Here is an 11,162-nt window from a genome sequence, read left to right as displayed (position 1 = left end):
GGACAGGCTCTAGTGCAGCAATTGTCAGGAGTTCTGCGAGATCCCAAGCCTCTGGAGCTGTTTGCAGCACCCAGAATAGACTGAGCACAGACCAGGAGAGTCCATCAGCACCAAACAGGCTGAGGTCAGGTTCCCCCATCAGGTCCCCCCTCCCAGGGGAGAGCAGTTGATCCAAATCCTCTCCACTCACTGCTGTAACTAGGGCATGGAAAACAAAGCTAGAACAGAGTCCAGTGTAAATAACAAATTTATTGTGGTCACTTCAGGTAGAAAAGTTCTACACCAAATTCGCATGACCAAGCTGTTAAATAGAACACTCCCGCTGTCAATACTTCTAACCCCATTGCGCATTTACACTCCCCCCCTGCTACCCTTCCCTCCCCAGACATCAAGCAACTGCTAACGAAAAGCAGTATACAGCCACTTTGGGCTAGCATTTCCAGCTCCACTCATGAGTGAAGATTCAGAGTTACATTCCAAATTAAGAGTTCAATATTTTAAACAAGTGTTCCTGAGTCCAATATATACACACACAACATTCGGAGATGCCAGCAGTATCTACAACTCATCCTTCTCTGCTGCTTCCTCTTCTCCGGGGGGAGGGCCTGCGCTTCCGTAGAGCTTGCTGACAATTGGCTGAACAACTTCCTCCAGCTCCTTCTTTTTTGCTTTGAAGTCTTCAATGTCTGCATCTTGATGGCTTTCGAGCCACTCAATCTTTTCCTCTACTGCTTTCTCTATTGTTTCTTTGTCTTCAGATGACAGCTTACCCCCCAGCTTCTCTTTGTCCCCAATCTGGTTCTTCAGAGAATAGGCATAGCTTTCCAGCTCGTTCCGGGAGTCAATGCGTTCTTTGAGCTTCTTGTCTTCCTCTGCAAACTTCTCAGCATCATTAACCATCCTCTCAATCTCTTCTGGTGTCAGCCGATTCTGATCATTTGTAATCGTGATCTTGTTTTTGTTCCCGGTGCCCTTGTCTTCAGCTGTGACACGAAGGATTCCGTTCACATCTATTTCAAAGGTAACTTCGATCTGGGGGACACCACGAGGGGCAGGAGGGATTCCAGTGAGATCAAAAGTTCCCAGAAGATGATTATCCTTGGTGAGGGGACGCTCGCCTAGAAAACACAATTAGATATGGTTTCTTTCTTTCCTAGCTGTGGCTTGTACTCTGTGCAACCATTAGCCACACACTTTCTAAAGGCAAGGTTTTAATTTCAACCTGACATCCATCTAGACACCTACAGTCTGGCCTCATACTCTGAAGAGCTCTTCAGAATTGCAACCATGGAAAACACACACATGAGAAAAAAGTCTAGGAACAGAAGCTTCATCAGAGCAGCTTCAGAGAGCTAGCACTGTTACCAAGCTCTTTTCCCTAAGGAGATATCCACAAGCATTTGGAATTATCTACAGCCTTTATGACCAGGTAGTAGCAAGTATGTGAGTCCTACAGACAGATTCCAGCTGTCACATGGGCCACCACAGATGACACTCACCTTCATAGACCTTGATTGTCACAGTTGGCTGATTGTCAGAAGCCGTGGAGAAGATCTGAGACTTCTTTGTGGGAACAACAGTATTTCTTGGGATCAGCTTAGTCATTACACCTCCGACAGTCTCAATACCAAGTGTCAGAGGACAGACATCAAGCAACACCAAGTCACCTGTAACAGACCAAGAGCAAGACTGACATGACTTCAACCTGAAAGGAACACAGGTCCTGAGGTCTTAAGAGGCACCAAACTTCTAAAGGTCTGGAAAAGAAGTTTTACTACGCTTGTCAGTAACCAACATCCACTATTCAGAGTCAGCGCTCTTGAAGTGGCTGTGAAGGTGCAGTTACCTGTATCTTGGTCCCCAGAGAGAACTCCAGCCTGGACAGCTGCACCATAGGCCACAGCCTCATCTGGGTTAATGCCACGAGAAGGCTCTTTCCCATTGAAGAATTCTTTAACTAGTTGCTGTATTTTGGGGATGCGAGTAGAGCCACCAACAAGAACAATCTCATCAATGTCGGACTTCTTTAAGTCAGAATCTTCCAGAACTTTCTGAACAGGCTTCATAGTGGAACGGAACAGGTCCTAGAAAGACAAAAACAACCCAGGACCATAAGACTGTATTCCCACATGCCTAGCCTCTGAATTACACAGCCCCAGAATACAAGAGACAACCACTACAGAGGAAGAACATCAACTGACTTGTGACCAGCCTTGATGAGACCTCAGCTGTCATTAACATACACAGCCCCAGCCACCCTTACAAGGAGCAGCTGCCTGGTGTTTAGTGCAAGCAGAAGTTATTTATACCCCGAAGCGCAATGTCACAGCATGAACTACCACATGCTGACAAGTCTCCGACCTAGAGCTGAGGCAATGCAACTTTACCTTTCTAAACTTACCATGTTCAGCTCCTCAAACTTAGCTCGAGTAAGTGTCTCTGAGAAATCCTCTCCTTCAAAGAAGGATTCTATTTCAATTCTAGCCTGGTGCTGAGATGACAAGGCTCGCTTTGCTTTCTCCACTTCCCGTCTTAACTTCTGCACAGCTCTGTTATCCTTCCTGACATCTTTTCCAGTTTTCTTCTTGTAGAGTTTGATGAAGTGTTCCATAACACGTTGGTCAAAGTCTTCTCCACCCAGATGAGTGTCGCCATTAGTAGCCACAACTTCAAAGACTCCATTGTCAATGGTGAGGAGGGAGACATCAAAAGTTCCACCACCCAGGTCAAACACAAGGATGTTCTTCTCGCCCTCTCTCTTGTCCAGTCCATAAGCAATGGCAGCAGCCGTTCTGTAGAGGGAACAGCCCATTCAGAAAGCTGGGACTGGCAGCCCCACCTCCCCAGCAAGGAGGGCAACGTAGGCTACTTACGGCTCGTTGATGATTCTCATCACATTCAACCCAGCAATGGTACCAGCATCCTTTGTAGCCTGACGCTGAGCATCATTGAAGTAAGCTGGCACAGTAACAACAGCATGGGTCACCTGAACAAGAGATACAGTTTTGTTACAGAAATGTAGAAAGGCACATAGGTTGTAAATAACCATAGCAATGCTGATAACAAGCAGCCCACTGTTCTTTAAAGAGAGATAAAAACCCAGCTAAGCCCATTCCACTGGGCTGCCAAAGGGGCCAACAGCACTGAACTGATTGCAACATTAGTCCACAGATTCAGCCCACCCATCTTTAGTTTTGTAAAGCTGCTGCGTAAAGTTCTTACTGGTAGCACTCACGAACTTACTTTCTTCCCCAGGTAAGCCTCTGCAGTTTCCTTCATCTTTGTCAAGACCATAGCAGAAATTTCTTCAGGAGCAAATGTTTTTGTCTGTCCACCTCCAACATCGACTTGAATATGGGGCTTGGCTTTCTTCTCAACAACCTGGTAAGAACAATGTATACTGTCCTATTTAGTAGTTCATAGACTTATTATCACTTGTCCCACTGTTTCTTTCTCTCTGAAGACTAATCAAAGCCTGTATATTAAACATGACACGATTTAAATGCTAGCTAACACAAGGAACTGCTCTCTTATGTCACAGCCACATCAGTGCACCCTAACCCTCTCAGGAGGGCTAGTGAACTGCAGGGCTACTCAAAAGAGCACCATAATTAAGTAGCCTCTTCTGTCTGGACATGTAGTCAGCCCTCCTCCCTCCCTCCATCCCCCCAGGGGCGCACCTTGAATGGCAGGTACTTAATGTCCTGCTGCACGGAAGGGTCGTTCCAGGTGCGTCCGATCAGCCGCTTAGCATCAAACACGGTGTTCTCGGGGTTGGATGTAAGCTGGTTCTTGGCGGCGTCCCCGATCAAGCGCTCCCCCTCGGGCGTGAACGCCACGTAGGACGGTGTGATGCGGTTCCCCTGATCGTTCGCGATGATTTCCACCCGGCCATTCTTGAAGACGCCCACGCTGCGGGGTAGCGGAGCAGTCAGGCGGCGCTGGGGCCTGCACCCCCCTCCCCTTCCGTCGCCCAGCCCCACAGCCCGCTTCCCCCCCACCCCGAGGCCCAACGGTTCCCGTGGTCCCACAGGCCCAGCCGCCCCCCCCGGCCCCGAGGCACAGCGCTCCCCGTGGACCCACAGGCCCAGCCGCTTCGCTCTCCCTCTCGCCCCACGCCGGGCCCGTTCCCCACGCACCAGGAGTAGGTGGTGCCCAGATCGATGCCCACCACCGTGCCCACATCCTCCTTCTTCTCCTCGTCGTCCGCCCGCGCGGCGCCCAGCAGCAGTAGTGCCAACAGGAGGTGCCTCATGACGACCGCTCGCCCGCGCCGCCCTGCCGAGAAGTCGCAGGTCACAAAATGGAGGCGCCACGTGCGCGGCCGGCAGCGCCGCTCCCCCTCCTCATCCCCCCAGCCGGACCAGGCCGCCCCAGGCCCACACCGCCACCCTTACCGTCAGTGACCAACCACCAGACCCCCGACTGCTGCTGCGGGCCAGGCCGCGCCGCCCGCCCTTATATACCTTCCGTTACTCCTTCGTGGAGACTCGCCATTGGCTGCGGAGCCCTCGCTGGAGCCTTCCCATTGGTTGGCGGCTACTAAGCTGGCCTGCCGTGATTGGCAAGAATCAGGCGGTCCCTCTGACATACGTCGCGCGCCCCCCTCCCGCCACCCCATTGGTTCACCCCGCCGGCGGCGCGGGCCTATCAACGGGGAAGCCTGAGCCAAGCGGAGCGAGCCTATTGGCTGGGGGCGGCCGTCACGGCGGGGCCGGGACGGGGGGGACGTTCTGGAAGTTTCCATGGTGACCGGCCCGGGGGGCTGGAGCCGCCATTGTGGGTAGTCGGCCCTGGCGGCCGCGCACCCGCGACGCCTCCTGTCCTGGGGCGCCCCGGGATCCGCTGAGCGAGGTACGGTGAGGCGGTGGCCCCTCAGCAGCCATGGCCGGGGCCTGGCCCAGGCTGGGAGGACACATCCCTCTGGTCCAGGCTGAGAGAGAATGGCTGGAGAACAGCCCTGAGGAGAAAGATCTGGGGGTGCTGGTGGATGAGAAGCTCAACATGACCTGTCAACACGCGCTCCTGAGCCCGCAGACAGGCACCGTGAGCCCTTGTCCCTGAGCACCGCGGAAGTGCTGGGGACAAGGCCATCATGTGGGTGGCTACCCTTCAGGAAACACGGGTGTCCCCATGTGCGCCGCAGAGTGCGGAGCCCGTGTGGGGCAGGCGTGGTGTGCTTTGCTCCGGCCCCAACCAGAGAGCCAACAGGTCTCTCAAGGAAGGCACTTGGCTACCTTCTGAACCATGATGTCTGGACACTGAGTCACTGTGTCCTCACTCAGTTGTAACTTGCTACACAGGGTTACATCAGCCCCTTGGCTTCTTGGGATGGCAAACTCCCCAGGAAGGTGAAGGCACCGTCCTTAGGAGTGTAGATCCGCCCCGGCCACCTCTGTGTTGTGCGGATGACAGGCCTGGCTGCATCTCTGCCATCCGTTGGCTTATATAGCTGTGGATCATGCATACGTATGGGATCCACCTGCTTGTATTTAAAATCACCGTTTAAAGCAAAAGTTAAAACTACAAAACTCCAAATACAACTGAAAGTTTTGAGTGATTGAAGAGTGACATGAGAACTTAAAAGTTGTTCATTCACCTTTGGAGGGTATCAGATCTAAGATCTAACAATAATAATTTCAGGTAATTGTATTAAAAAGCGGTTACAAATAGAGAGAGAGAGACGGCTGTGCTCAGGCAGCATTTTGCAAGTGTAAGCAACTTCAATTTTAAAGTTATCTCCTGTGCCAGCGGGGCCTGGCCCAGCTGCCTGGATTTCTTATGATTACGAAGTGAGATATTGTCAAAAGACTTCATTGTTGCTTAACTCACATCTGGAAATGCCATTTTAATCTTGATATTGTTCTTTCTATTTTGAAGTGTATTTTGCGTCCTTGATATCTGTTTGTGGGTTTTGTTTGCTTGTTTTTTTAATTACATTCACATTGATTTGATTTTCTCCCTTTAAAAATCCTGAGGTCTCTAATGCAAATTATTGACCTTATTCCTGGGAAGAGAATTATCTCCTAGTATAGCTATGTGTCCTGAGAACTGTAAATAATGTAAGCGTTTTATTTCTTTTTAGGAAACCTCATGCAGACAGGGCAGGGGACAGGGCAGTTTCATGCTTCTAGACCCTGGGCTGATTTTCCTCAGTGCTCTAGGGGGAGCGCTGTGGTAAATACAGCTGGTTACTGCTGGGAATCCAGGAATACTGCCCGGACAGCTGGCTGTGTGGTACAAGATGTAACAGTTTGCTGGCATCTTGTGTGTTTGGGCTTAGTGAACATATTTTTTTTTTTTGTTATATTTCAGTTTGCCATAGTCGTTTCGAAAATGTTATTTGGGTATTAAAATTCAATTACATAAGACATTCTCTTTTATCAGGGAAGAGAATTCAGGGCAGTAACTGTGTCAGTTAAGAAAAAGGCACATAGACAATGTTTTGGAGAGTGAGAGATAGAAAGTGTAAACATTTGGCTTTTGTTTTAAGTTGCCTGTTGGGAAGAGCTTTGCAGATAACTTGGACATACAAAGCAAGCAGCTGTGGTGGCTGCGGAGCTGTCCCTTTCCCACTGAAGTCACCATCACGCCTGGATACTGTGCCCTTCTTCACAGGGTGCCTGGGACCTCCTCTGTCCTGGAGGGCCGGCAGCGCTGGGTGACATCCAGAGCCTCTGCCCACTGCTGATGTGCTCTGTGACGAGGTGTCCCTCTCCTTGGGAGCTGTGCACTATCGACAGGCTGCAAATGCTGCTTATGTGCCTCCAGCTATCTTTTTTTTTTTTCCCTTCAGAGAACAGTCTTCTTAAATCCTTTGTTCGGACAAATTTTCATGCAGTAAATCATGTTCTACTACTTAGTTTTCCCTCGTATTTCTACTGGACATGACGTTTGACTGAAGTGTGTTTTGAGGAGCAATCACATGTGTTGGGAGTTGTGGCTTTGGCCTCCATCCCCATCCCTGCAGATCAGTCACACTGTGACCTTACCGTGTTCTTCTGTCAGTCTGAGCCTCTTGTTTTCAACTGTACGGTTGTACCAGGGCCTGTCGCGTGCCAGCGAGAGATGGACGTTTTCTGAGAACCTCAAAAAGAGGGGCAGAGTGAAAATCATTGTGACTGCATTGCATTAATCATGGCTTACGCTGAAGTGATGTGTTGCTATTTATGATGAAGCAATTGCTATTCTCTAAGCTAGATTGCTCCACATGCAGCCCTGCTTTCGCACTTGGCATACCTGCTTATTAACAACTTTTGCCGTGCTTTTTGGCCCACTGTAATGGCCAGCATTTACAGATCTTACCTGTCGGTAACGCACCTGGAGATGAAACACACGGTAGACATTGAGATTGTGGAGCGTGTCCTAACGAAGTTGGTGAGGGGTCTGGAGAACAAGTCTTATGAGGAGCAGCTGAGGGAACTGGGATTGCTTAATCTGGAGAAAAGGAGGCTGAGGGGAGACCTTGTTGCTCTCTACAACTCCCTGAAAGGAGGGTGTAGTGAGGTGGGGGTCAGTCTCTTCTCCAAATTAATAAATGATAGGACAAGAGGAAGTGTCCTCAAGTTGTGCCAGGGGAGGTTTAGATGGGAAATTAGGAAAAATTTCTTCACCGAACGGCTTATCAAACACTGCCCAGGGACAGGCTGCACAGAGAAGTGGTGGAATCACCATCCCTGGAGATATTTAAAAGCCGTGATGCTGAGGGGTCATGTTTTAGTGATGTTTCTGTCAATGTTGGGTTGATGCTTTGGACTTGATCTCAAAGATCCCTTCCAGCCTGGACGATTCTATATAGAGATGTCCTATCGATAAGTGCCGGCTCCCTAAACTACCTCTACAACAGGGACTGAAAAAAACCACCACCCAAAAAACACCAACCCAACATCAAAAAGCATGGGCCGGGGCCGGGTGGAGCGGGCGCTGCCGGCGGAGCTCCGCTCTGCCATCGGCTCCCGCTCCGCCCGGACCCGGCCAAAAAACTCCATATCCCCGGCTAAGGGACTCCTATGTCGCCTGTCAGAGGAACTCCGTGGCCCCGATGGAGGGGACTACATGTCCCAGGAGCTCGGTCGCCGTCGCCGCCCGCCGCCTGCGCAGTGCCGCGCCGCGCCGCGCCTGACTCGGGGCCGCAGCGGGAGCCGGGCGGCGGAGCCGGGGCTCTGGGCGGGTAAGAGACGCGTTCGTTTACCCCCTTCCTCGGCTCCGCGGTACCGTTTGGCTCCTTTTCCCCTCCCTCCCCTCCGCCTGGCTCGGAGGAGGAGGAGGAGGAGCGGGGAGGGGGAGGAAGGCGAGGCCGCAGCCAGCCCGCCGGCCCCGGGGCCTGACAAAACCCTTTGGTTTTTCAGGGAAGCGAGGGGGAAGGCGGGCGGCGGCTTCTCGGGGGGAGCGAGCCGCCGGTAGGTAGGCTGGATTTATTTATATTTAACTGCGGGGAGGGAGGTTTGTCCAGAGCCATGTGCAGGGGGGAAACGCTGGTGCCCTGGGAGCGGTGGGGGGCGACCCAGCAAAGTTGGCCATAAGATTTCCTCGAGTGTTTTTTTATCTGTGCCTTTTTTTTCTCTGTCAGCCGGAGCCAGCCCTACCTGCCATGTTAGTGTCCGGGAACCGGTAGTTCTTGAGGTTTGCGGAGGTATTTGAAAAATTGAAGCACTTGGCTGCTGGGGCCCTCTCAGCTCTCGGGTGCTGTGGGATTGGGCAACGAGTCGCTCTCGGCATGAATGTCGCTGCCGTCTCTCCTTTATGGCTTTCGTGTTTTGCAGGTTTAAAACTTGTAACTTGATGAGTATGGTGACTTCCCTTTTTTGTTACTAATAGGCCCTCAATGCTGAAGAGCTTGATCAAGCGGGTATCTGTCTTTTTTCTTGCAAAGTCATGATACTGTGCTCTGAAGGAAAGAGAGCCGTTGCGATTAAGCTCTCAAACCCAGCATGTGACACTACACTTACTGATAGGTAGAATGCTATTTTTGTGGACAATGCACTTGCCTCGCAAGTAGAGCTGCAATTTGAAGATGATGGAGTGGGGAATGGTACAGACAGTATGTGAAATCTGAAATACTGCGCTTCTGTAAAAGCAGCAGGATGGCAGTATTAGGAAATGGACTTCTGAACTGCTGCTACCGTGGAGGCTTCGAAAATATTTAAGATGCTGCACACGGGGGTTTTGCTGTGGGATTTGTCAGGTCCTGGAGGATATACTCTATCCTTAATAGCAGCTACTACCCTTCATGGTGGACCACTGAGGGGATGTTTCACAGCGAAGACGGGAGCTACTCTCGAGCGAAGGGGCTGGGAACAGGTTGTTTTTGTCGGTTTGAGCAGCTTCGAGTTCTGCACGTCTTCTGACTAAAAGTTTTATTAGTCAACTCCTTACATAAGGGGAACTCCTCTTTCTAGCATCATGAGCAACTGGAGTAGATTTTAGCATGGCTATATGCTTTTGTTGATTTTACGCAACACAGTAATACCATAATAGATAGTTTAATAGCCAACTGATCCTGTGCATTGCTGGTAAGTTCTGTTAAGGGGCATGAGAAGCGAGGTGCTCCTTGCACAGAAATCTTGCAGGGTAGACAGTGTGTTCAATGCTAGCAGCAGAGCAGCCACTGGGCAGAAACAAACTTGAGGTATGAGTTTCTTAATATTGATTAGAGAGTTGAACTGTAGCAAATTGAAGTGCATTTTGTATGTTGTACGCGTGTTTTGAGATGGCGGCTATTGTAATGTGAGAGTTCAGCAGATAACTCCTCAGTCACGGTGAACTATCCTACTGGAAAATAGATTTTTTTAGCTCAACTTTGGGAGATAGGCTGTTAGCTTATATAAAGAAATAAGGCTTGTTAGTTATTACTATAAATATTAATGAAGAAAGAGGTGCTTCATCTGGGGTGGATTAGCATGGAAGCTATTCAAGCTCGCCTAGGAATTATTTTTCAGTAAGACAGAGTGATTTCAGTTTTGCCTTGCCCTGCCCTGCCTACATTAGATCTGCCCAAACTTGCTTTGGAAGTTGAGTCTTGTGTAGTGAGACTCAGGAGGAGCAAATAACCCTGAGCAGGAAACGCTGGAGGAGGAAGAAGAATCTGGTGTACTGGCTGTATTTACTACTTTGCTTAATCTCTTTTCTGTCAACTGAATTGCAGAAATATTCAATAGAGATGTTGCTTGTTCCTGTGTGCAACACTACAAAACCACATACTTTGTAAGCTGGAGTTCAGTACCCAAAGATTAAATGTGGTGTTTTCCAGGACTTTTAAATGTAGGAAGCAGTCTTATGTCCTGCGTTCATCAGAGGCATAGATTTTCTTGGGCTCTGAACAAACTTGAGTCATGCTGATAGCAGGGCAAAACATCTTAGATGCTGTCAGGTCGTGCAATCTTTGTTGTTGATATGGTGGAGCATCACAAAGTGAAATTGTTTGAGTTGTTGTGCTAAGTTTCTCTTACTGTGTCACAGCTTTTGGTAGGTTAGTAAGCAGTCTTGAAATAACTGACAAAAATTTGAAATGCTTTCATATCAAAATGAAATTGCCAGGATTGAAAAATAATTTGCACGTAGCGGAACTGTTTAATATCTGTTGTTTCTTCAGCCACAGCAGACTGTTGGGTATCTACATTTCCTAAACTGTCTCCTTTATACACCTATGTACAGATATCTGTTATTTCAAGTACGGTGCATGGTAGTCACAAACCAGGTAATTGGACAATTATGGGCACCTTTTTGTTTATGAGAAACTGATAAGGTAATCTGATAAACAACTTTCTGGAATTAGTACCAGCTGAAGCTGCAGCAGCTCACTCTGCTCTAATGCTGCCTTCTGTGGTGTGTTACCAAATACGTAACTGTGGCTAATTGCTTCTACAGCTCTTGTCCTGAATGCTGGCGTGGAACGAGCGTTGCATAGCCTGGGAAGGTCAGAGAATGCAACTGTTGTCTTTTCATGCTGATCGTAAAGGGAAGAGGGTTTTGGAGGGGAGCAGTGTGTGTCATGTAGGTGTGCTAGTGGTACAATAGACACAGACAGGCTATGTTAATGGTATCAGTATCTGAATAGAGTAATAGCGTGTGCATCTTGCTTAGCTAGGTTTTTTGGAGTTTCTTTACTATGCTGCAGGTTTTCTTTAGTGCCCGTCTGAAGCCGCTGAAGTACCGTGTGTATC

At 49.4% G+C, this 11,162-nt stretch overlaps 2 protein-coding genes across 15 annotated transcripts in view; one reads left to right on the top strand and one right to left on the bottom strand.

Annotated features, from left to right (window-relative positions):
- Nucleotides 1-229: 229 nt before the first annotated feature.
- Nucleotides 230-4,482, bottom strand: HSPA5 (heat shock protein family A (Hsp70) member 5). Its single transcript, XM_074608791.1, has 9 exons — nt 4,398-4,482; nt 4,140-4,278; nt 3,681-3,912; nt 3,244-3,381; nt 2,874-2,986; nt 2,402-2,792; nt 1,847-2,084; nt 1,500-1,667; nt 230-1,118 (listed from the first exon to the last, which is right to left on the bottom strand). The coding sequence occupies exons 2-9, from the start codon at nt 4,253-4,255 to the stop codon at nt 559-561; spliced, it is 1,956 nt and encodes a 651-aa protein (XP_074464892.1). The 5' UTR covers nt 4,256-4,278; nt 4,398-4,482; the 3' UTR covers nt 230-558.
- Nucleotides 4,483-8,030: 3,548 nt separating this feature from the next.
- The window catches only part of GAPVD1 (GTPase activating protein and VPS9 domains 1), a 29,755-nt gene continuing 26,623 nt past the window's right edge, over nt 8,031-11,162 (top strand). For 5 of the 14 annotated variants that reach the window (XM_074609068.1, XM_074609067.1, XM_074609065.1 and 2 more), the window contains exon 1: nt 8,153-8,399. Coding sequence is in view for 1 of the 14 variants with exons in the window: in XM_074609073.1 (XP_074465174.1) it covers nt 9,249-9,300; nt 10,867-10,915 (101 nt within the window). In the remaining 13 variants the exon portion in view is untranslated. Of the gene's footprint in view, nt 8,404-8,996; nt 9,301-10,866; nt 10,916-11,162 lie in introns of those variants that run through there. The other 9 variants (XM_074609076.1, XM_074609069.1, XM_074609073.1 and 6 more) reach the window with 8 other exon arrangements.

This window comes from Larus michahellis, chromosome 15 (assembly GCF_964199755.1).
Source record: "Larus michahellis chromosome 15, bLarMic1.1, whole genome shotgun sequence".
In the NCBI taxonomy this organism is placed as follows: domain Eukaryota; kingdom Metazoa; phylum Chordata; class Aves; order Charadriiformes; family Laridae; genus Larus; species Larus michahellis.
This window is presented reverse-complemented; position numbering and strand designations above follow the sequence as displayed.